The sequence below is a fragment of the Aethalodelphis obliquidens genome, unplaced genomic scaffold (genome assembly GCF_003676395.1).
Source record: "Aethalodelphis obliquidens isolate GAN/ISIS:26980383/991018 unplaced genomic scaffold, ASM367639v1 scaffold22, whole genome shotgun sequence".
Lineage (NCBI taxonomy): Eukaryota > Metazoa > Chordata > Mammalia > Artiodactyla > Delphinidae > Aethalodelphis > Aethalodelphis obliquidens.
In genome coordinates this window covers 4,891,412-4,916,822 of record NW_020837966.1, presented here as the reverse complement: position 1 = coordinate 4,916,822, position 25,411 = coordinate 4,891,412, and the positions used below count along the sequence as shown (strand labels likewise).

At 37.1% G+C, this 25,411-nt stretch overlaps 1 protein-coding gene across 1 annotated transcript in view; it reads left to right on the top strand.

Moving 5' to 3' along the window:
• Positions 1-25,411, top strand: part of ERC2 (ELKS/RAB6-interacting/CAST family member 2) — a 759,104-nt gene that overhangs the window by 419,854 nt on the left and 313,839 nt on the right. Inside the window, exon 10 of the mRNA XM_027121473.1 lies at positions 11,307-11,500. Within this exon, the coding sequence (XP_026977274.1) occupies positions 11,307-11,500 (194 nt within the window). The remainder of the gene's footprint in view (positions 1-11,306; positions 11,501-25,411) is intronic.

Genomic DNA, 25,411 nt, shown 5'->3' with positions numbered 1-25,411 from the left:
GTTGAGCTAATGCTGTGTTTCTGGATCTTTCCTTCTTTCCCTGTCTGTGCTTCAATGCCTCCCCACCTTTGCAATGTAGCAAGCTGAGCAGTTGTTCAATCAGATGTACAACCCAGTAAGTCATTTCTGAAAGTTCCCGCTGTAACATATCAAAGCATGAGGATCCATTGATCACGTCACAGTGTGCCATATTGGGGGTGTTTCGAAAATATACGTCTCTTCCCATTTCCGTTCTGTCAAAAGAAATGACCTGTGCAGAGGCCACTGCCATTTCTTTTGAAAGTGAAATTAAAAAATTAAGAACTCAGGGAACTATCGCCAGCTGTGATATTACCTCTGTCTTAACTTCAACCCTAAGGCGATAGAAAAACAGAGGTCAGCTGCAGATCTAGGCTCATAGAATTCTTTCCCCGATCCTTCAAACATAGAGTTATCTATGCCAAAAGGGATAGCATTTGTAAAATAGCAAACAACTCAATGTATGTTATATTCAAGGGATAGAAGTTAAAATAGGTTTTTATTTTAAAGTAGGGCTATGCTCTTTGAGACTAGTAAATGCCTAACATTACTGTGGGTTTTGTAAGAGTTAAAAACATATCATTTGAGAACAAACTAAAATATAGTCTCCTAAAAACAGATAGTAACAATTCTCATTATAGCTTAATGGTACAAAAAAACAGGTAACTAGTAAAACTATGTGTAAAACAGCCCAGATGCCACCACTAATTTTTTTATCCTCATGACAAGTGTGTGTTTATATGAAGCAGTTTGTTTCTTTAACTTATTAAAGAAGAAGGGCTTTTTTGTTTTTCCAATTCAGGTGACTTAATGGGAGAAATAATACATAAGGTGACTGGGATTTGTTATGTGGCAGGTGTGATCTGTGCTATCATGAATTCTAATTATCTTTTATTTATAAATTCCCATCATGGGAAAAAGGAATAGCAGGGATAAAGGAAACAATTCAGCCAACAACTTTTTGTTAAGCTGCTGCTCCAGGATACATACAGCCTCATACACAAGATGCTTGGGTGTATTTCATTAGATTCAGTCTCCACCCTCCATTCTTAAAAACAAATTCTACTTTTGCAAACAGAATTCCTCAAGCCTCGTTGGAGCATCTTTATTAACCTCTTTCCCCATGTGTGATTTTTAGCAGAGCAACAAAAATAATCCAAATTTCCTTTCCCTTAACATTTGAATGGTTAATAAGCAGACTTAGGACAGTGGAGATGTGAAGAAAGGCAAATTAAGACTGGGATATCTTCAAGCTTGAAAATTGACCCCGAGAAAAATAAGTGTTTTCTGTAGGTCATTTTAAAGAGGTGTAAAGTAATCCCACTGAAATTGTCTCACACTTACTACTTAAGGACAGGAAAAAAACCTAAGTATGTCATATTTTAGGTGTGCAAGGCAAATGGGGAGGGCTTTGTTTCTGCAGCAGCTATGATTTAACAGGACCACAATAGGAGTTCACCATCCCTGTTAGGATAGGTAGGGCCAAAGAAATAGTTCTGTTAACTTTTAGACCATTTCCAGAAATATTGATAACATGGCAGGTATTGGATTTTGCCTTCATTTTAACCCAGTGATGGGTCTCTAGGATGCAAAAGCAAACTTTCCAGTCCTTTAGGTGACTAATTCAAAAGTCATTGACTGATTTTTCTCCCTGAGTTAATTAAGCTAACCCATTGTTTTGGCATCCTGGGAATATAGCCAATTATTAATATAGCCAATTAATATAGCTCATTATTATTTTTTTAAAATTTATTTTATTGAAGTATAGTTGATTTACAATGTTGTGTTAATTTCTGCTGTACACTGAAGTGATTCAGTTATACATGTATATATTTTTTGCCATTTTCTTTTCCTTTATGGTTTATTACAAGATATTGAATATAGTTCCCTCTGCTATACAGTAGGACCTTGTTGTTTATCCATTCTATGTATAATAGTTTGCATCTGCTAACTCCCAACTCCCAATCCATCCCTCCCCACCCCTCTGCCCCTTAGCAAGCACAAGTCTATTCTCTATGTCTGTGAGTCTGTTTCTGTTTCGTAAATAAGTTCACTTGTGTCATATTTTAGATTCCCCATATAAGTGTTATCACATGGTGTTTGTATTTCTCTTTCTGACTTACTTTACTTAGTATGGTAACCTCTAGTTGCATCCGTGTTGCTGCAAATGGCATTATTTCATTCTTTTTTATGGCTTAGTAGTGTTCCATTGTATATATGTACCACATTTTCTTTATCCATTCATCTCTTGATGGACATTTAGGGTGTTTCCATGTGTTGGCTATTGTGAATAGTGGTGCTGTGAACATAGGGGTGCATGTATATTTTTGAATTATAGTTTTGCCCAGATATTTGCCCAAGAGTGGGATTGCTGGATCATATGGCAACTCTCTTTTTAGTTTTCTGAGGAAATTCCATACTGTCTTCCATAGTGTATAGCTCATTATTTTAACTTCCCTGTCTGCAGATATTCTCAGGGTTCAATTCTTTTTTATTTATTTATTTTTGAATTTTTTAAAAAAATATTTATTTACTTTTGGCTGTGTTGGGTCTTTATTGCTGCTCCTGGGCTTTCTCTAGTTGCGGTGAGTGGGGGCTACTTTTCGTTGAGGTGAGCAGGCTTCTCACTGTGGTGGCTTCTCTTGTTGCAGAGCACAGGCTCTAGACATGCGGGCTTCAGTAGTTGTGGCACGCAGGTTCATAGTTGTGGCTCATGGGCTCTAGAGCGCAGGCTCCGTAGTTGTGGCGTGCGGGCTTAGTTGTTCCACGGCACGTGGAATCTTCCCAGACCAGGCTCGTACCCATGTCCCCTGCATTGGCAGGTGGATTCTTAACCACTGTGCCACCAGGGAAGCCCTCAATTCTTTTTTAGACTGATAGAGAAGTAGCATGATGAATTTTCTATACTTTAGAATGTTTTAAAAAATGACTATGTTTTTCTGGTTATAGAAATAAGGTATGGTCTCAGCAGAAAATTTGCCAAAGTATAGATGGATATAGGAGAAAATAAAAGTAACAAGACACCTTAGTGAACAGAGATGATAACTAGGAACATCTAGGTTGTTCCACACCCAGATATCTTTTGATTGATTGTTAGTGTTCTTTCATCTCCTGTTTCCTTTTCTACCCTGTTCCTTCTTTCTTTCCTTTCTCCCCCTTCCCTCCCTTTTCCATCCTTCTCTCCTTCCCTCTATTCTTTCTTCTTTTTTCTTATCTAATATCTATTTCTTTTCACGAAATTGTGTCAGTGTTTGTTGAGTTTTATATCCTATTTTTATGACATATCATCAGAATTTTCTCATATAATTAACTGTTCTTCTAAAACACCTTTTTAATGGTTGTATGATATTCCACCCTATGTTCTCATTTCCCAAACGTTAATCATTTCTTACCCCCTTTTTTTTTGCCAGTATAAATAATACACTGAAGAACAGCTTTCCATATTAATTTTCCCACATTTCTATTTTTTTAATAGAATAAAATCCTGGGCCAGTAACTTTTAAAAGCTCCCGGTAGTTCCCGCTATGTTGCATTTTAGAGAAGTTCTACTAAGGCATGGTTCTTCCAGCACTGAATAAAGGCATTCTTTCTGTCACATCCAGACCAACACCAAGGACTTTCATTTTACATAACTTTGACAAATGCACAGATGGAATATTTTTTTTTCATGTTAACTTTCCTTTCATTAATTAGTAGTGTAGCTGAGGTTTTTAATTCATTTATTAGCTGGTTGTATTTTTCTTCTGTAAATTGTTTCTTTAAGTCATTTAAGCACTTGTTTTTGAGTTTTCTGTTTTGTTCATTGGATTATTCTGTATGGGTTATTCTGTGCTTTATATGGAAACTTCGTCAGATTTGTGGCAAAATTTTATTTAATTTTTTTCTTTAGAGAACTGTTTTTACATTCCTGACCTGTGTTTCCCTTTAGGATTTCCTCATTGCCTTTATGCTTAAAAGTCATCCTCTGATTTCAAGCATAGACACTCACCTATATTAAATTTTTTAAATGTTACTTTTTATATCAGTTTATTCACCTTATCTATCTTTAGATTACTTTGATTCATGTTGAGTGGTGGGGTTCTAACTATATTTTTCTAAATGATCAACTAGTTATCCCAACACCATTTATCAAGTAATTCTTTCTGTTTTGGCATCCACTGATCTTGCTACTGTTTTATACTAAATTCTTATATGGATGAATATTTTAATTTCTGAGCTTCTGTTTAGTTTCATCAATTTCCATTGCTGGTTGAGTCAGAATTTTATTTATTGTGGCTTTATAATATTTTTAAACATCGAGTGCAACAAATTCTACCCCACTTCTCTCTGCTTTTTATTAGGTCTCAGTTTGTTTTAATGTTCTTAGCCTTTAATTTTCTATCATTCCAAGTAAACTTTAGGATCACCTTGTCAATTAAAAAGCACAGTTGTTTATTTTAATTTGAATTATATTCAACCTATAAAATAATTTTAGAATTATTGCTATCTTTCCAATATTTTTTTTCCCATTTCGTGAACTTGATACAACTTTTATCTATTTCAGTTATTATTGCTATCTTTCCAATATTTTTTTCCCATTTCGTGAACTTGATACAACTTTTATCTATTTCAGTTATCTTTTACAGTAAAGTTTTGACATTTTTCTATTATAAGCCTGTGATGTTTCTTTTTAAGGATAGCCCTGAGCATTTCTATGTATATAATTTTTAGTTACTGTTGTGAATGCTGTATTTGTCCTTTTATTTTCTAACCAGTTATTGGTACCTAGGAAATTTATTTTATTCTTGTTTATTTATTTTGAATATGGCCACCCTACAAAATTTGGTGAATTATAACTTGTTTTTCTTAAATAAGATAATTTTACAGTCAGCCCTATGTACATCTGTCTAAACTAAGTCAGAATAAATAAAAATTAAGCTTTGAAGTCCTCCTGGGAGTATTTTTACTAGAGTAGAAATAAACCTTCTACTTTGAAAAACCTTTTACATTAGTCACTCTGTTTTACTAAGTGATACTCTAATGCCATGTCTTAGGAGTCTAAAATGTTGTCTGTGTATCCTTATTACTTCTTATAGTAATAACCCTTCTTCAGCTTAACTACCAATCTCTACTCCTGAAGGAGTTTTGTCTTGTCATTATAAACACTGTGCAGGTTATCTTCAGGCGAGTTCTTTTCTTCCTTTAGTTCTTACTTCTAGACAAGTAATATCATTTTTTCATCAGTCTCCAATACCTTCTTTGCTGTAGCCCTAACGGTTATTGTGCCCAGAGATCGTATCCAGAAGCCTCTTATAAATTTTTAATAAATCTTTAGACTTTCTGGGTCCTAAATTTAGTGCTTCATTTAATACCATCATTGCTGCAGGGCAAATGTTTGATTTGGAGGTACTGGGGGCAACTTTGCTACTGGCTAAGACATACTTGAGACCCCTCTGTTGTTCCCACACACGAGTCCCCCCTGCCTGGTCACTATCTTTTGAAATCCCATCTCTTCTACAAATTCACCTTTTGTGGGACTCACATTTTATGTAAGGTTTTACAAGAAAAAGACCAAGCATTTTTCCAGTCCAAAGGGAAAAAAAATTTTGTTCATGTTCAGTGAACTCTTCCTGATTTATATGTCATTATAAGAGTGCAATCCCAGGGACATGATAGGCTGAATTATAAATACTTTCACAGTCCTTATCTAGGTACAGTGGTTTCTTTTTACGATTTTTTTTTAGCCAGTGTCTGAAAATTATTTGATTCACTCATAGACTAACTAGCTCCCTTGACACAATGGAAAATTACAACTATTTAAGAGGTAGTTGTAGCATACGTGTAGCGTACATGTAGCATGTACAAACACACATATACACACAAAAAAAATACCTCACACTGAATCTAGGCTTTCAGTACTTAAAGAATTCAAGTTATATTTGAAATAACACTTAAGATTGGAAGTCACATGTTTTGTATCAGACCATCCAGATAATTATTCAGTTCTCTACATTGCTAATTTTAGGAAATTCCATAGTTAAAAGGTATTACATTAATAATTATATTTTTGTATGAAGGGTCTTAAGAAGTGTTAAGCATACAGTTGGTTCCTTTTATTTTGTATATGTGGAACTTAAACAAATGTTCAAAATAATTTTTCTTATGTTTATTATACATATCCTATCTGTCTCATCTATGACAAGAAATTTCTTTTTGGAATGGTTGTTATAATATGCAAATTGTGAATATTCTGGATGTAGTTAGCTGGAATTGTGAAAGAATAATTTCCTTTAGCATTAATTAATGTAAGACTGAAAGGTACATCGTTTTTAGTTTCCAGACACATTTTTTAGACTCACCTATTATATTTGGTATTAATTAATTGGATTTAAAATAAAATTTAAATTTTATAACATGTTAGAGTTCTAAAATCACCCTAAAAACTCTATTTTAAAAAGTAATATTTTGTTTATAACTCAGAATTATGTGAAGATTGGAACTTACTGTAGCAGATTGAACTAATGTTTAGAGTAGTTTATATACCCTGTTCTGCTGTTAAGATATGAAAGGACCGTTAAAGTGTTGTTAACAGACACTAAACCCCCAAAGTGCTGCAATGGAGAATCATATTTTTACAGTGCATAAATTTAATAAATTATTGCTAAAACCATAAGCAGCATGAAAGAAAAGTCCTCAGATTCATTAGTTAGCGTTCTGCTTGCACTTTATGGTCATGACTAATCATTTGTTTATTTTGAGAGAAATGATTTTTTATTAAAATTGTTAAGGCCCATTTCAAAGAGAGAATGTTATTTAACATTATAATTGAATATTCCCTGCCTAGTTTCACATCAGGTTTCTGGACCAAAGTTAATACTTTCCTTTCTAGGCACTTGGAATGATGAACTAACATTTTATTAAAAATAATCAATGGCTAACTTTCACACAAGGAGTGTAAATAAACTTGTGATTTGTCATATTGATACTATCAATCCTGGTATGGTTTTAATCACGTTTGCTCTTAACTTTGATTTAGATATAGTATTAATCTGTAATTTTGCCTTATTTCCTGAAATAGTTCTAAATTGTTTCATTAAAATAACCACTAGGTATTGTTGTGTACTCCTTGTCCTAAGTCATGACCAGATTTCTCTTCTGTGCTTGATTCAGGCTTTCAGAACCAGTTCACATCAAAATGGCAAGCTTGCCCACATCTGTGAGGCTCCAAACTTTGTTTTGATTGTTCCCATTTGCGGGGAAATTTCCTTACATATGGAAATGCAAGAAACATAATTGGGGGACCCTCAAAATTTACTGATCTAATATGTAATACAGACATTTTTGAAATGTTCTTTTCTCAATTTTCTGTGTTTCTATAAGATGCTTGAAATTTGCTCTAAAAGTTACCAGAAATATTTTGAAGCAGAACCAGATACCTGGATTTGTTTTTAAACTGACCTGTTTAATCAGAAAAATTAAATCTCTACATTAGGAAAAAAAATGCTCATCGGTATTCCTTTGGTTTTAATGACTGGTGTACGTCTTTGAAAGTGACAGTGTGCTTCACTAGATTATGATACATAAGTTCTGAAATAATTAAAAGAAAATCCACACCAATCTGCATTTTTCAAGAGCTAGATTCCCGACTAGTGAATGAAGTTGATGTGTCTTAGATGAATGGAATGGGCAATTGCTTCCTGACCTTTTGGGGGTACTAATTTAAAATCAACAGATTCATAAGGGGAAGTACTTATTGTATATTTTCAGTCTAAACCTTGACTAGGTCACAATGCCATGGTAGGAATTTGTCAGGTAATGTTATTCAAATGTATTTTTATGTTTTTGCAGTGCCTAAAGTACATTAGGCCCAAATCTGTTGTCTACTTTTGATCCCTATCAGGAACTCCCAGTCCAGATGAAAGAACCCATGTTTTAATTTGAAAAGGCAAGAGTATTGCCTAAATGCAAAGAAAGTGCTTCCTTCTCTCTATTTTTAGAGGAGGCTCTGGCCTTACAATTTTGAAGGAAGCATTGGCTTTGTAAGCTCAATTTCCTCCTGTTTTTCTTTGGTATAGTATCTCCCCCATGTCTATAGATCACAGTATAACACACTCACGCTACACTAGTTAACAGTTTCAGCCAATCCTCTGAAAAGTTGTGATTCATGCTGAGTAGAGCTGGTTAAATTCTGGGGAAGACTTTTGCTTCCACTGCTTAGGTTGGATCAGGGACTCACCAGGCTACAGTCATGTGAAACTCTCTCTTCCCTTGGGTCTTCACATGGACCCTAGTGATTATCCAAACGCAGCTGTTACTCTTCCATCTCTATATGACTCTTTCTTGCAGCTTTCTATTGACTTGAAAAATTTTTAAATGATATGTATCTACACCTTTATTTAATAACCTTTCCAAGAATTCTGACACCAATATTGAAGGTGATTTGACATAAACTCTTTTGCCCAGAAATCAGTAGGCATTGATATAGAGATAAATAGATATATTTAACTCAAAGGTGTTCTTCAGGTTGTCTATTCCTTTTAAAAGGAAGAATCATTAGCACCTACAAATTATCTAACAGACACCAGGCCAGCTGTAAACTTGGCTATGGTCTTTATTTTAATAACATGATCTAACTGTAGCATCACACACAGTGGTCAACATGGTCTAGATTCAGGACTGTTTTTTCCTAGGCTTTCTGTACCTCTAAACATCCCATGAGTCCTTTAGCCGTACTCACTTGGTAGGTTTAAAAGATTGCCAACCCATTGAATTTCACCCTGTGCTGAAAACTTGCCTTGGTTCATCTTCTTCTCTTCAAGTAGCTAAAATAAGAAATGTGTTTACATACCTATCACCAGCAGACTGCTTTCTCTGAAAACCTAGCAGGGAGGCTTCTCTAAGGTGTATGTAGTATCTTGTCAATGAAAATTAAATAAACATATCAATTTAGCTGTATGACAAGCCCCGCTTATGGGATGCATATTATAAAATAATAATCACAATAAAAACACAAATGAATAATACCTTCCCCATGTTTGTCATTTTATCGTTTTCACTGTCCTTAGAGAGGCTTATTCATTTGCCCATAGTCGTAAGACACAAGGCCATATTTAGAATCTAGATGTTACAATTAGTAATCCTGTACCCATTTATTAAAAATCGTGATAATAATAATCTTAAGAATAAAAACAACCAAAATAAACCACAGCAGCTAACTGCTAGCTCTTTGTGAATCTTCAAATCTGAGTCAAAAAAGGAATTTTCACTCATCAGAAATAAGCTGCAAAACATTTATTCATTTATTTTGAGTCTTTCTAGCTGGTCATTACTTAGTTCTTTAATTCTTTTCCTTAAACATCTCAATGTCGCTGGTTGGTTAGTTTGAGAAAACTGCCATGGACAGGTTTTTAGCTGCCATAAAATAATGGTAATATAGTATAAAAGTAGAAGAGAATTAACATGAAATTTTTGTTTTCTTTCTCATAGTAATCGAAAAGCTGTATATTTTAAATGCTTTTCTGTTATAAGAGAAATGAGTTTATTATTATTATCACAGATAGAGGTAGTTATATGGAGTATTTTGTTTTAAAATAGAATACCTGCTCTACATCTTTTGATGGGAGATTAACAAATTAATATTCATTACTTCAATTTAAAATAAAATTATTAGATGAATAAACTCCTAAAGGAATATTAGCTCAAGATTCACTTTCAGATTATTTTAATTATACTGAAAAAGCTCACTAATTCTATTCTATTCTATTATAATGAAACTCAGTGTACGCACTAAATAAATAAAAATAAATATTTTCTGAGAAATGTGGATGACAGACTGCCTGATACTGTGTTGAATTGATATATTTTTTCCAAGTTCTTTTGCGTAGTTGAGTTTATTTCTTGAATAAGGAAATCTTAGATTAAAGAATGTGAAAGCAAATTATTCCCCATCTATCCTCATGCTTAAATAATATGTTACATGCAAAAATTCCTAAAAATAATTAGTTTGTCATAAATAAGAAATTTATTTTTATTTATACTAATTTTTGGATTTTTTCTACTAAATTATTGCAAAGACTGTCAACCTTCTAACAGTAGTATTAGTGTTAATTTTTCTAACCATGCATGATTCATCTGACCCCACAGTAGCTGCAGCTTGCTTGCCTTGTTTTTTCCCTGAAATTTTTTTTAAAAAGTGTATAAAAACACAACGGACATCTGCTCTAGTAGAAGACAGCAGGATAATTTAAGTCCTAATAAATTGTTAACATTTTATTAGTTCACACGTGGATTTTGGAGATATATACATATATGACCTCTCTGAACTTTCTATGTTGAATGTGCACTGTTGTTAAACTACTTGTTTTTTCCCTGCCTGCTCTTTGAAGAAGTCAATTAGGAATAATGGGAAACAAGGGGTAGGCAAAACATTGCAGTGCAGTGTTATTTCCATCTGTCTGGGAATATTTCAGCCAAAAGTTTATTTTGGGAAAAAAAAAGCCATAACGCACTGTCACACACAAAAAACCACAAATACTTTGGCTGCAAATTATTCTGTAGTGTTGTTGCTGTGTTGTTGCCTGTGTCTGTTCTCCTGTGTAAAGCTGCCCCCCACCCCCCATGCATGTGTTTGAAGATTCTCGTCTGTGTGCTTGCTCATGAATTAGCTCATCCTCCTCCCGGTTCAGGTTTATTTAATCAAAAGAACAAGAATTTATGGGTATGACTGTTAGCTGGAAAGCCCTTCTGCTTTTTCAAGGCTTTGTTTCATTCTACATCTTCTGCTGAAATTTCTCAGTGGGATGAAGTGTTCAATGATCAGTCAGCCAGTCTCTTATATGTTACCTAGCTTTATATATACCCTTGATGGTTCCTGGAGAAATAATTTAACATTGTTTTTTCTCAGTTTCTCTGTATTGGAAAAGGAAGCTGTTGGTATGAGTCATTTACTTAACTGTGAGGAGTTGAATTGTCTTCGTTCTGTTTGCCAAAACACCAGAAATAAACACATCACTGTCTCTACCTCCACCAAGCCCCCATTTCTTGTGGGGAAAAAAAAGCAAAAAGCAGTATCATTTAATGAAATAAAATATTAACAATAAAAGAAACTAGCCTTAAAAATCAAGATAGTTCTAAGGTAGCTGAAATTTGTGATTTTCCTATTTTGCCTTTTAACTGACAGTATACCCATAATTCTTGATAGTTGTTATTTTTTTCTCCAAAGTTAATTTCTGGGCCATTGGTGACTGCACTATCTATTGTTGTTCTAAATTGTTATCTTAACTACATTCTTTAAAAATATAATGTTGAAGGCTCATAATATTGAAGATGACTCCAGGATGAACCCAGAATTTGCAGACCGAATAAAACAGCTTGATAAAGAGGCATCTTATTACCGTGATGAGTGTGGCAAGGCCCAAGCAGAAGTCGACCGGTTGCTGGAGATCCTCAAGGAGGTGGAGAATGAAAAGAACGACAAGGACAAGAAAATTGCAGAACTTGAGAGGTAAACTTTGCATTCATGTTGTGAATTGTCAACAGTGAATGAACATTGATTGCTTAGTTGCCCATCTCAGGTTGCAGTAAATTTGGAATGCACATTCATATTTCACGGAGGAAACAAGTTATGCATGAGGAATATGGCCTGTAGGGATGATGATGTGTTTCTGTGGGATACTCGGAAGTCAGTTGGCTTATCTTTTGAGGGCTTATGTACTTCTTCAGTGTTTGAGAAAATAATGGGCAACTTTCTTGAGTGATATCCATGATCTAGCATTTGTGCCAGCAAAGTGTGTAAGAGACCGAAGCTTTGACTACCTGAAAAAAAAAACCACTTAAAAAGTCTTTGTATTAGTTTGATGGTAATCTGATTTTTGTTCAGTGTGACCCATTTTAGAAATTATGTCAAGTTTTTTTTTTCTGATCGGCAAATTAAAATCCTTAAGGGCTTCATTTTAATTTTAAAGTGTGGAAATATTCTGCCAGCCTACTGGTTCTTAAAAATACTGTTAATTTTAGATGTATCTACATGGTTATTTTGGAATGATATTTTAGGACCAAAATTTTTCTTAAAAAGATAGTGTGAAATCACAGTGAAGTTATCATATTTTTCTTCTTTCTTTTTCTTTTTTTTTTTGCGGTATGCGGGCTTCTCAGTGTTGTGGCCTCTCCCGTTGTGGAGCACAGGCTCCGGACGCGCAGGCTCAGCGGCCATGGCTCACGGGCCCAGCCGCTCCGCGGCATGTGGGATCCTCCCGGACCGGGGCACGAACCCGTGTCCCCTGCATCGGCAGGCGGACTCTCAACCACTGCGCCACCAGGGAAGCCCCATATTTTTCTTATTGCTGAGAACATTGAGACCCTGAAGGGTTGAACGACCTTCTGAAGATTGGTCCTGTGGTCAGAAAGAGACAAAACTGTAGTGTAGGTTTCTTGACCCCTAGTCCACTTCGCTGAGAAGAAGGGAGCCATAGCGAGGATGCCCTAGATAATATTACTAATAGTAATTATGATTCAAAATAGATTATATATATTTCATGCTCACAGTATAACAGGTACTCTGCTAAGCACTTGACCTGCAAGTACTGTATACCATTTTAATTCTACCCACAACACAGAAAGTCTCATTATCATCATTTTATAGGTGAGAAAACTATGACTTATACAGATTAATTAACTTCCTCAAGATTGCAGAGTTTATAAGAATCAAAGTCAGGATTTGAACCCAGGTCTGACAGATGAGTGACTGAGAGCAATCCCATCCAACACTGGGCCAGAAAGAAGAAGCTAGTCCAGTAGCACTCAACAGTCTCGTAGCTGGCAGAGAGGCTTCGCTGCTGGGCCACAGGAGATCTGCCTCATCTTTATTAGCTTTCATGAGAGAAAGCTCATTTAGAAGGCATTTTTCTGCACTAAACCAGCCCTTCGGAACAGTAATTGAAAGTCAGGATCAGCTACTATAAATATTTGCATAAAATAGCATAATTGTCTAGTTGGACAAACAGGTCTTAGCTGAACGCTATTGCCATTAAATCATCAAGAATATTCACGTTTTTATTTCCGCAATATGGAATGCATTAAAACAACAGTGATTTTACAGGCATTTATCTTTATGTACTTTCTGCACATTTTCTTTATCTCTGCCTTTGCCTCCCCTTAAAGCTGATGCCTCCCAGGCACTGTAATTCATAAAACGTGTGGTGGGACTTGACTCTGTCCCAGTTCTCTGCTGGCCTGTGTCTTGCGTCCAGCAGCAGAGCATAGTCTGGGAAATGTCTGAGCCCCAGTCCCAGCCCAGACCCAGAAAGGGGTGGGAGTGGAGATCAAGAGGGGAAGTTTCTTGGGAACAGGAGAGCTCAGCCTTGGCCTGTCTTTCTGAAGCATTATCTGCTGGGCTACATGTGTATTCTGACCAAAGCATCTTCCTCAAGTTGTCAGGCAACCCTTTTCAAATTGGGCAGTATCTCCATTTGCTGGCTTAAACTACAAAATTCATACCTCATAATGTTGGGAACTAAAGATTTCTTAGCAATGTGACATATAGCTCCATTTTGGAATCATGGAGGAGTGTTTGCAATTAAGTTTGTGATTTTGAAAACCAAAAAATTGAACTCGTAATAAATTTGTGGTCTCTGGTCTGTAATGTGACCTACCAGAGTCAGTAGACCTTTTTTTAAAAGCAGCTAGTGTTCTGAGATATTCCAGAACTTCCGTCACGTGCGAGAAAAGGTATGGGGTTAGGGATAACTCAAACGACACTGACACGTGCCTACTTCTCTCTCAGAGGGCAGTTTGTGTTTGCTTTCTATTCCGTTAATATTCCCATTTTTTATTTTCTCCACAATATATACATTCTAAATAGCACATGCCTGGCACTTACATGGATGCATTTACCTCTTAAATTCTTCGTGAATGATGTTTTTCATCAGCCATTAAAGATTCTGCTTTTCAAAGTACATGTTGCTCCAGTGTGGTCCCTATGTGCAGTTCTGCCTATAAACCCTTGCACTTGATGCTAGTGGCTCAGCAGGGAGCTTCTGCCTTGGACTGCAGGCTGCTCTGGGGGAATTTGACACAATGTGGTCAGGGGACCTTCAGCAAGCCCCTGAGAGCTGGTCCAAATCAGGCTGAAGTCATTATGAGATCACCAATGCTAGATATCTTGTATGTGCACAATCAAGTAGCTAGAGGCAACATTAGAGGCAATGAAATATGTAGTCTTTCTATGTCAGTGCTCATCAAGGTCTCTGAGTTTTATTTAGAGTTTCAGGCTTAATCCTTTAGTGCCTTAGGGGAAGGAGAGAGGTTAACAGAGTCTGTCAAACAAGGCTTGCTGCCACTGGATTTCTGGCATCTCACCCATGGGAAGGAATCAGTCAGATGACCTTTCATGTAAATTATCTTAAATATATATGGGCTTAAATATAAATGGGCTTTGTCACCATTTGTCTGGAGGTCAGGGAATGCCCAAATTGAGCCCTCAATCAGATCCCTCCCCACTGTGAAGAAGAGAGTGGGTCCCTCAGGGGGGTTTACTCCTAAAACATAAAATCAGAATAGAAAACAGGGTAGCAGTGTGCCCTGGGATAATCCGGGCAGTGCTGGAGCTCAAGGCTGAGAGGCAGCCCTGACCCTGTGTGGTGGGGAGCGAGGTGTCAAACTCCATCAGGTGGATGCTGTGACAGTTCACATCTTTGGCTTTGAATGAAATACTTTGGATAAAAAAAGCAAGTGTAGGGCTTCCCTGGTGGCGCAGTGGTTAAGAGTCCGCCTGCCGATGCAGGGGACACGGGTTCGTGCCCCAGTCCGGGAGGATCCCACATGCCGCGGAGCAGCTGGGCCCGTGAGCCATGGCCGCTGAACCTGCGCGTCCGGAGCCTGTGCTCTGCAATGGGAGAGGCCACAACAGTGAGAGGGCTGCACACAAAAAAAAAAAAAAAAAAAAAAGCAAGTGTATGTGTCAGAATCTCTTCAGTTCTACCAAAGTACCTACAGACAAGACTGAATGAATCGAAATGAAGTGTTCTCTACAGCACTAAACTGGGGTCTGAAGGAGGTGTGTTCACCATTTGGGCTCATGTCTAATACTGGAGATTGCAAGCAGAACCAGAAGAAATGAGGAGCGCCTGAAGAACCTTTGTGAGATGTGTCCAAAAAGACCTGGGCACACAGTTGGCACTCACCGTGTGGCTGAAAGAGTCTTGGTGCTCCAGCTGGGTGTCAGGCCTGAGCCTCTAAGGTAGGAGAGCTGAGTTCAGGACATTGGTCCACCAGAGAGCTCCCGGTGCCAGGTAATATCAAACGGCAAAAGCTCCTCAGAGATCTCCATCTCAACGCTAACACCCAGCTCCACTCAATGACCAGCAAGCTACAGTGCTTGACACCCTATGCCAAACAACTAGCAAGACAGGAACACAACCCCACCCATTAGCGGAGAGGCTGCCTAAAATAATAATAAGTTCACAGACACCCCAAAACACACCACCGGATGCGGCCCTGCCCACCAGAAAGACAAGATCCAGCCTCACCCACCAGAGCACAGGCACTACTCCCCTCCACCAGGAAGCCTATGCAACCCACTGAACCAACCTTACCCACTGGGGCCAGACACCAAAAACAACGGGAAATATGAACCTGCAGCCTGTAGAAAGGAGACCCCAAACACAGTAAGTTAAGCAAAATGAGAAGACAGAGAAATACACAGCAGATGCAGGCGCAAGGTAAAAACCCAGCAGACCAAACAAATGAAGAGGAAATAGGCAGTCTACCTGAAAAAGAATTCAGAGTAATGATAGTAAAGATGATCCAAAATCTTGGAAATAGAATGGAGAAAATGCAAGAAATGTTTAACAAGGACCTAGAAGAACAATGATGAACAACACAATAAATGAAATGAAAAATTCTCTAGAAGGAATCAGTAGCAGAATAACTGAGACAGAAGAACGGATAAGTGACCTGGAAGATAAAATAGTGGAAATAACTACTGCAGAGCACAATAAAGAAAAAACAATGAAAAGAATTGAGGACAGCCTCAAAGACTTCTGGGACAACATTAAATGCACCAACATTCGAATTATAGGGGTCCCAGATGAAGAAGAGAAAAAGAGAGGGACTGAGAAAATACTTGAAGAGATTATAGTTGAAAACTTCCCTAATATGGGAAAGGAAATAGTCAATCAAGTTCAGGAAGTGCATAGAGTCCCAAACAGGATAAATCCAAGGAAAAACACACCAAGACACACATTAATCAAACTAACAAAAATTAAATAAAAAAAATATATATTAAAAGCAGCAAGGGAAAAGCAACAAATAACATACAAGGGAATCCCCATAAGGTTAACAGCTGATCTTTCAGCAGAAACTCTGCAAGCCAGAAGGGAGTGGCAGGACATATTTAAAGTGATGAAAGAGAAAAACCTACAACCAAGATACTCTACCCAGCAAGGATCTCATTCAGATTCGATGGAGAAATTAAAACCTTTACAGACAAACAAAAGCCAAGAGAATATAGCACCACCAAACCAGCTTTAGAAGAAATCCTAAAGGCACTTCTCTAGGCAGGAAACACAAGAGAAGGAAAAGATCTACAATAACAAACCCAAAACAATTAAGAAAATGGTAATAGGAACTCTCGCATGTCGATAACTACCTTAAATGTAAATGGATTAAATGCTCCAACCAAAAGACATAGACTGGCTGAATGGATACAAAAACAAGACCCGTGTATATGCTGTCTACAAGAGACCCACTTCAGACCTAGGGACATATAGAGACAGAAAGTGAGGGGATGGAAAAAGATATTCCATGCAAATGGAAATCAAAAGAAAGCTGGAGTAGCAAATCTCATATCAGAAATAGTAGACTTTAAAATAAAGACTATTACAAGAGACAAAGAAGGACACTACATAATGATCAAGGGATCAATCCAAGAAGAAGATATAACAAGTGTAAATATTTATGCATCCAACATAGGAGCACCTCAAAACTTAATGCAAATGCTAACAGCCATAAAAGGGGAAATCGACAGTAACACAATCATAGTAGGTTACTTTAACACCCCACTTTCACCAATGGACAGATCATCCAAAATGAAAATAAATAAGGAAACACAAGCTTTAAATGATACGTTAAACAAGATGGACTTAATTGATATTTGTAGGACATTCCATCCAAAAACAACAGAATACACTTTCTTCTCAAGGGCTCATGGAACATTCTCCAGGATAGATCATATCTTGGGTCACAAATCAAGCCTTGGTAAGTTTAAGAAAATTGAAATCATATCAAGTATCTTTTCCAACCACAACGCTCTGAGACTAGATATCAATTACAGGAAAAAACCTGTAAAATATACCAACACATGGAGGCTAAACAGTATTCTACTAAATAACCAAGAGATCACTGAAGAAATCAAAGAGGAAATCAAAAAATACCTAGAAACAAATGACAATGAAAACATGATGGCCCCAAACCTATGGGATACAGCAGAAGCAGTGCTAAGAGGGAAGTTTATAGCAATACAATCCTACCTCAAGAAACATCTCACATAAACAACCTAACCTAACACCCAAAGCAGTTAGAGAAAGAAGAACAAAAAAACCCCAAAGTTAGCAGAAGGAAAGAAATCATAAAGATCAGATCAGAAATAAATGAAAAAGAAATGAAGGAAACAATAGCAAAGATAAAAAACTAAAAGCTGGTTCTTTGAGAAGATAAACAAAATTGATAAAGTATTAGCTAGACTCATCAAGAAAAAAAGGGAGAAGACTCAAATCAATAGAATTAGAAATGAAAAAGGAGAAGTAACAACTGACACTGCAGAAATACAAAGGGTCATGAGAGATTACTACAAGCAACTATATGCCAATGAAATGGACAACCTGGAAGAAATGGACAAATTCTTAGAAAAGCACAACCTTCCGAGACTGAACCAGGAATAAATAGAAAATATCAACAGACAAGTCACAAGCACTGAAATTGGGACTGTGATTAAAAATCTTCCAACAAACAAAAGCCCAGGACCAGATGGCTTCACAGGCGAATTCTATCAAACATTTAGACAAGAGCTAACACCTATCCTTCTCAAACTCTTCCAAAATATAGCAGAGGGAGGAACCCTCCCAAACTGATTCTACGAGGCCACCATCACCCTGATACCAAAACCAGACAAAGATGTCACAAAGAAAACTACAGGCCAATATCACTGATGAATATAGATGCAAAAATCCTCAACAAAATACTAGCAAACAGAATCCAACAGCACATTAAAAGGATCATACACCATGATCAAGTGGGGTTTATCCCGGGAATGCAAGGATTCTTCAATATACATAAATCAATCAGCGTGATACACCATATTAACAAATTGAAGGAGAAAAACCATATGATCATCTCAATAGATGCAGAAAAATCTTTCGACAAAATTCAACACCCATTTATGATAAAAAACCCTGGGCTTCCCTGGTGGCGCAGTGGTTGAGAGTCCGCCTGCCGATGCAGGGGGCACGGGTTCGTGCCCCGGTCCGGGAAGATCCCACATGCCGCGGAGCGGCTGGGCCTGTGAGCCATGGCCACTGAGCCTGCACGTCTGGAGCCTGTGCTCCGCAACGGGAGAGGCCACAACAGTGAGAGGCCCGCGTACCGCAAAAAAAAAAAAAAAAAAAACCCTCCAGAAAATAGGCACAGAAGGAACTTATCTCAACATAATGAAGGCCATATATGACACACCCAAAGCCAACATCGTTCTCCATGGTGAAAAACTGAAACCATTTCCTCTAAGATCAGGAACAAGACAAAGTTGCCCACTCTCACCACTATTATTCAACATAGTTTTGGAAGTTTTAGCCACAGCAATCAGAAGAAAAAGAAATAAAAGGAATCCCAATCGGAAAAGAAGAAGCAAAGCTGTCACTGTTTGCAGATGATATGATACTATACATAGAGAATCCTAAAGATGCTACCAGAAAACTACTAGAGCTAATCAATGAATTTGGTAAAGTAGCAGGATATAAAATTAATCCACAGAAATCTCTGGCATTCCTATACACTAATGATGAAAAATCTGAAAGAAATTAAGGAAACACTCCCATTTACCATTGCAACAAAAGGAATAAAATACCTAGGTTAAATACCTAGGTTAAAAAACCTGCCTAAGGAGGCAAAAGACCTGTATGCAGAAAACTATAAGACACTGATGAAAGAAATTAAAGATGATACAAACAGATGGAGAGATATACCATGTTCTTGGATTGGAAGAATCAACATTGTGAAAATGGCTATGCTACCCAAAGCAATCTACAGATTCAGTGCAATCCCTATCAAACTACCAGTGGCATTTTCCACAGAAATAGAACAAAAAATTTCACAAGGTGTATGGAAACACAAAAGACCCTGAATACCCAAAGCAATCTTGAGAAAGAAAAATGTAGCTGGAGGAATCAGGCTCCCCGACTTCAGACTGTACTACAAAGTAATCAAGACAGTGTGGTACTGGCACAAAAACAGGAATATAGATCAATGGGAAAGGATAGGAAGCCCAGAGATAAACCCATGCACCTATGGTCACCTTATTTTTGATAAAGGAGGCTAGAATATACAATGGAGAAAAGACAGCCTCTTCAGTACGTGGTGCTGGGAAAACTGGACAGCTACATGTAAAAGAATGAAATGAGAACACTCCCTAACACCATGCACAAAAATAAACTCAAAATGGATTAAAGACCTAAATGTAAGAACAGACACTATAAAACTCTTAGAGCGAAACATAGGCAGAACACTCTATGACATAAATCACAGCAAAATCCTTTTTGACCCACCTACTAGAGAAATGGAAGTAAAAACAAAAATAAACAAATGGGACCTAATGAAACTTAAAAGCTTTTGCAAAGCAAAGGAAACTACAAACAAGACGAAAAGACAACCCTCAGAATGGGAGAAAATATTTGCAAACGAATCAATAGACAAAGGATTAATCTCCAAAATATATAAACAGCTCATGCAGCTCAATGTTAAAAAACAAACAAACAACCCAATCCAAAAATGGGCAGAAGACTGAAATAGACATTTCTCCAAAGAAGATTTACAGATTGCCAACAAACACATGAAAGTATGCTCAACATCACTAATTATTAGAGAAATGCAAATCAGAACTACAATGAGGTATCACCTCACACAAGTTAGAATGGGCATCATCAGAAAATCTACAAACAACAAATGCTACAGAGGGTGTGGAGAAAAGGAAGCCCTCTTGCACTGTTGGTAGGAATGTAAATTGATATAGCCACAATGGACAACAGTATGGAGGTTCCTTAAAAAACTAAAAATAGAACTACCATATGATGCAGCAGTCCCACTTCTGGACATATATCCTGAGAAAACCATAATTCAAAAAGAGTCATGTACCAAAATATTCATTGCAGCTCTATTTACAGTAGCCAGGACATGGAAGCAACGAAAGTGTCCATCAACAGACGAATGGATAAAGAAGATATGGCACATATATACAATGGAATATTAGCCATAAAAAGGTACAAAACTGAGTTATTTGTAGTGAGGTGGATGGACCTAGAGACTGTCATACAGAGTGAAGTAAGTCAGAAGGAGAAAAACAAATACTGTATGCTAGCACATACATATGGAATCTAAAAAAATCAAAAAACAAAAAAATGGTTCTGAAGAACGTAGGGGCTGGACAGGAATAAAAACGCAGAAGTAGAAAATGGGCTCAGTGACATGGGGAGTGGGGAAGGGAAGCTGGGACGAACTGAGAGAGTGGCATGGACATATATACACTATATACAAATGTAAAATAGATAGCAAGTGGGAAGCAGCCACATAGCACAGGGAGATCAGCTTTGTGACCACCTAGAGCGGTGGGATAAGGAGGGTGGGAGGGAGACGCAAGAGAGAGGAGATATGGGATTTATATATACATATAGGTGATTCACTTTGTTATACAGCAGAAACTAACACACCACTATAAAGCAATTATACTCCAATAAAGATGTTAAAAAAAAAAAAAGAAAGGAAAACAAGGTAGCATTTAAATATCTGGATCAGGACTAATGCTGCCAGACAATTGGACAATGAGAAATCATTGTAGATGCCTAAAAGCACCTTATCTAAGGTTGAGAAATAGACTATTATTTTTCCCTCTGAATTTGCTCAATAACGTGCTGACATAATTTCTTTGCTGCTTTTCAGAACTTTTTTCAGAAAATGTAAACTTAAGCTTTCGTTTTTATGATATGATCTAGAAATCTGATGGTACATGGAGGAAACTTGATACCAGTTCTGTTTGTTTTGATATAAACTCTTGTTGCTAAGTAATTCCCATTTATGTTTGTAAATGTATTTGAAGGAATTTCTTTAAAACAAGTGACAGATGGTTTTATACCATCCCTAGCAGCTTTTTGGGGAAGTTCATGGATATCATAGATGCCTTTGAGTTGGCAAGAGAAACTAGGGACCCTTGGAAAAGGCAACTAAACCTTAAATGTTTGCTTGCTGTTTCAGTTTAGGATTCCCTAAAGTTTGACCATGGACCTCAGTTTGGCTTACCTCTGCTCCAGACAGATTTCAAACAGCAGCAACATCACTAGAGTCCCCACAAAGGCCATGGCCTGACTTAACTCTTATTTTTGATCAGTTGTGCATTCGTTATCACGAAATACTCTGCAGGGGAGTTTCAGACACGAGGGATTATTGGATCAGTGCTTTCACCAAGTGTTTAATCTTGAATTTTCTACTTGATTTGTATCATTATAGTCAATGCTGTTTTCATCTGAAATGTTTTTGTTTAAGCTTCCTTCTGAGGATTTGTTGTGCTTTCTCTTTCTTTGTGAAATGCTTAAAACTACTTCTTAATAGTATGGGATGGTGGGGTCCCACTGGGCAGACGGCTGATACAGTATGTGTTAATCCACCTGTTTTTTTGCAAAGGGCATTTTATAGGTTAACAAAATGCATGTCCACTATGATTTCTGTGGTAGCCTGAAGAGGATATGACTTTTAATTTTTGCCTCACATTAGAGACTTTATTCTTTTGACAAATTAGAAAGACATGCTACATATTTTTCTACAAATTAGTTATCAAGTGTTTGGATATTTTCAATGATGAAGTTTGATCCTCATTTTCACAACCAAAAAAAATTACTCTCAGCTTTGGAAGTTAATCTGTCTTTTCTTGGGAGGCTGATAGGCAGATGGCCCCTCACCTGAAGCTGTCCTCATAGTCTTTGATCATTGCTAGGTACAGTGCTCTGTGAGCATGTACAATGGAAATCTTTGAACAGAAAGCTAAATTGCTCAGATCTTTTTGGTTTTTAGGGATGAAGAAAAAATATCTCATAGGATATAATCTTCCAACTTACTGGTTCTAATAAAATCTTTCTGACATAGGTGCTTACCACCAGTTCTAATACCTTAGTAATTTTCATTTCAGTTTATTAAATAATAAAATTTTACATGCACACAGATAGGAGCTTTCTCTATAAATATTCCTCCAGAAAAGAGCAAATTGTGCCATTGTGTTGCTGGAACACACCTCTGTTTCACATCAGTGCTTGTAATTATGTGCATGAGAGCAGATACTGGTTTCTTATATGTAATAATTAATATAACAGAGTGTATGCCCAGGCTTTTGGGGGGTAATATCAGATAGAAGTTGCTTTATTGTCCTTCATTTGGTTATAAAACCTGCTAATATAACATCTGTTGGCTGTATGTTTAAAACTAATGCATTTACTTCCTTTTATTCTCTTTTGCTATCCCTTTTCCTTTCTGCTTATCCTCCAAATTGCTGCTTTCACCCTTGCTCCAATCAGCTTGACTCTCAGGTCAGTACTTTCAGTTTTTCTTCTAACCGCCCTTCCCTCCTAAGCTCAATTTATTGCTTGCACTTGTGTAACAAATACATTTCTGAAATGGTTTTCCTCTGGCCACCACGTTTTTTTTTCCGTTTCATCCCATGCCTAGGGAAGGTTTATTTTATGAGAAGCCTGTATAGGTGGGAAAAGGAACAGAAGAAGATGAAAATAAATCATTGTTGGATTATTTGATACATTCTCTTCCTGGATTATAAAATCAGTAAGAGAAATCATTGTGAAAACTCCTGAGTGCATTTCTCCTGAGCAGCTCAGAAAATTAGCTGCATGATGATAAAACATGGAGCAGTGGAAAAAACAAAATTGCAGGATGCTAAATTTAACCTAGGAGAACAAAAGATTTGCTCGTGACACAGCAACTTAAAAGCTAAATTTAATAGTGCAAATCGTTTAGACTTTTCGCTTAATAAATCACTGTGTTTTGAAAGATTTATAATACTTTTTTTTAAAGTCACTTTTGAAAATTATCAGTGTGTTAGTAACATATTGTACACACATGTTATTTCCTGTCATTGTTTTGGTTTTAACCTTTTTAACTTCATTTTTATTAGCCATAAGACATACTTTAATTACCTAGAGCGTAGCATATGGAACAGAATGTAAAACTAGATTCATCGTTGACTGTGTGCACCCCAGTATTAAGAAGCGAAATGGACATTTTGTTTGAAAATGCATCCCAGGTTTGATTCCTCTAAGGCAGGGGGCCCAAGTCAATAATTGGTTCTCCTTTAAGTCAAGCTAGACTTCTCTTTCCAATAACAACATAATAATATCTAGTGATTTCTTTATAATTCAATCAGTGAGTTTACTACAAGATGCTCATTGTGTGATCGGGGCTTACCCAGACTTCAAAAAAGATTCAAATTAAATTGGTAGCCAATATAGTTGCTCTTTTCAGAGGCAAGCTATATTATTTTCTTCTCTTTATTCAGGGTCTGCACCTCTTTATTCTGTCCACTGCTATCATCTAAGCCAGCAGTGAATAATTTTAAAACAAGGCCTCCTGCCCACACATCAATTTTGCCCCCTCCAACCACCCACTGCCTGCTCCCAACCCGGTGGTGGGGCTCATAGTCCTTCAAATTGAAACCACTTCTCTGCTGTTCCCACATACCACACTGGGTGTCCCACAGAAACTGCCTTGAACTTCCTCACACTGAAGGAAGCCCATTCTCAATCGTTCCCAAAATGGAGATCTAAACAGAGATTAAAATTACGGCCCTACAGAACTGCTCTCACCAAAAACCTAATGACTGTTAATTCACTTTCTGGTGCCCTTATGTGCAGGAACAGACATCATAATGAGGGTGGGGAGGACGGCCTTGGCCACATGGCATCGAAACCCTTCCTCCAAGTTTTGGATTCGCTCATTTAAGAAGCTCTAAGCTTTTCTCCTTGCCTGTTTTTTTTTGTTTTCTTTCTCCTTTTGCCTTCCCTTTGCTACCCCTAATCTGTACCTGTTGATATTTAAGCCCTTGAGACCAGGGACCCCGTTCATTCTCACACCTCAGGCTCCCAGCCTTTAGATGCCGTCCACAGTTATTCTACTGTGTCTTTTATGTGCCAGGAACTGTGTTGTTCAGTATTTGGTTTTTTCCTATTGTGTAGTGAATGAATGTGAACTTAGACTGTCAGAAGATGGGCTGTAGGGTTAGGGTTTGGAGAGTTTGTGGGTAATAAGGGGTTCTCTGGACAAGGGTGTGCTGATTGCGTTTGATAAAATGTTCAGGCCAAGTCTAATTGGGAGAACTATAGTGGTCAAAAGAAGATTCAGACCATTTCAATATCATTTAACCTCTTGCCTCAGATGAACATGGTGGAGAAAATGTACAATCATTGCAAACTGTCTCTAGTTATATTTTCAGTGTAGGAAGAATTGGGCAGCCCTGCTCTTCTAGAAACAACTCTCTGGAGTCCTAGAAGCTTTCTGAGCTTTGACAAGCTTTCAGAGTTAACTATGCTTTTTCTCCAGCCACTTGCAGGTTTACCAGCTAAAATAAAATGAAATGTACAATTGAATTGAATACACGATCTTTGGCCATTGTGCTTTCTTTATATAGCTCACAACTGAGTTACATATATTTGTGTATGCATACATACATATATAATATGTGTATACTTTTATCATATGTATTTTTTTAAATGTCTGATCATTCTTACATAAAAGTCTGTAGTCTGCCATGCACCTCTTTATCTCCCAATCTGAAATTGGAAAATTTCACTAACTCTTGGGTCTCTTCTATGTGCTGTGGACTGCATGAGAAATTCTCTCCTCCAACTACTTTTTAAAGTGACCTCATTTCTTTTTCAAACTCTATGTAGACTCTCCTGCTTTAAATTCAGGTAGACAGATGTTAAGTATTGGGTTTGGTAAAATGCAAATGTCATATGCTAAACCTGTTTAGGGTCTCACTCCAGAAAACTCCACTTTTGTCTCTACACACAAACCAGTGGGAAGCTGGAGAGGTATAGCAAGATCCCTGCATTGCACTCGGGGAGGGTTTATGTGAAATTTGCTCATTTCTAGGAACTAT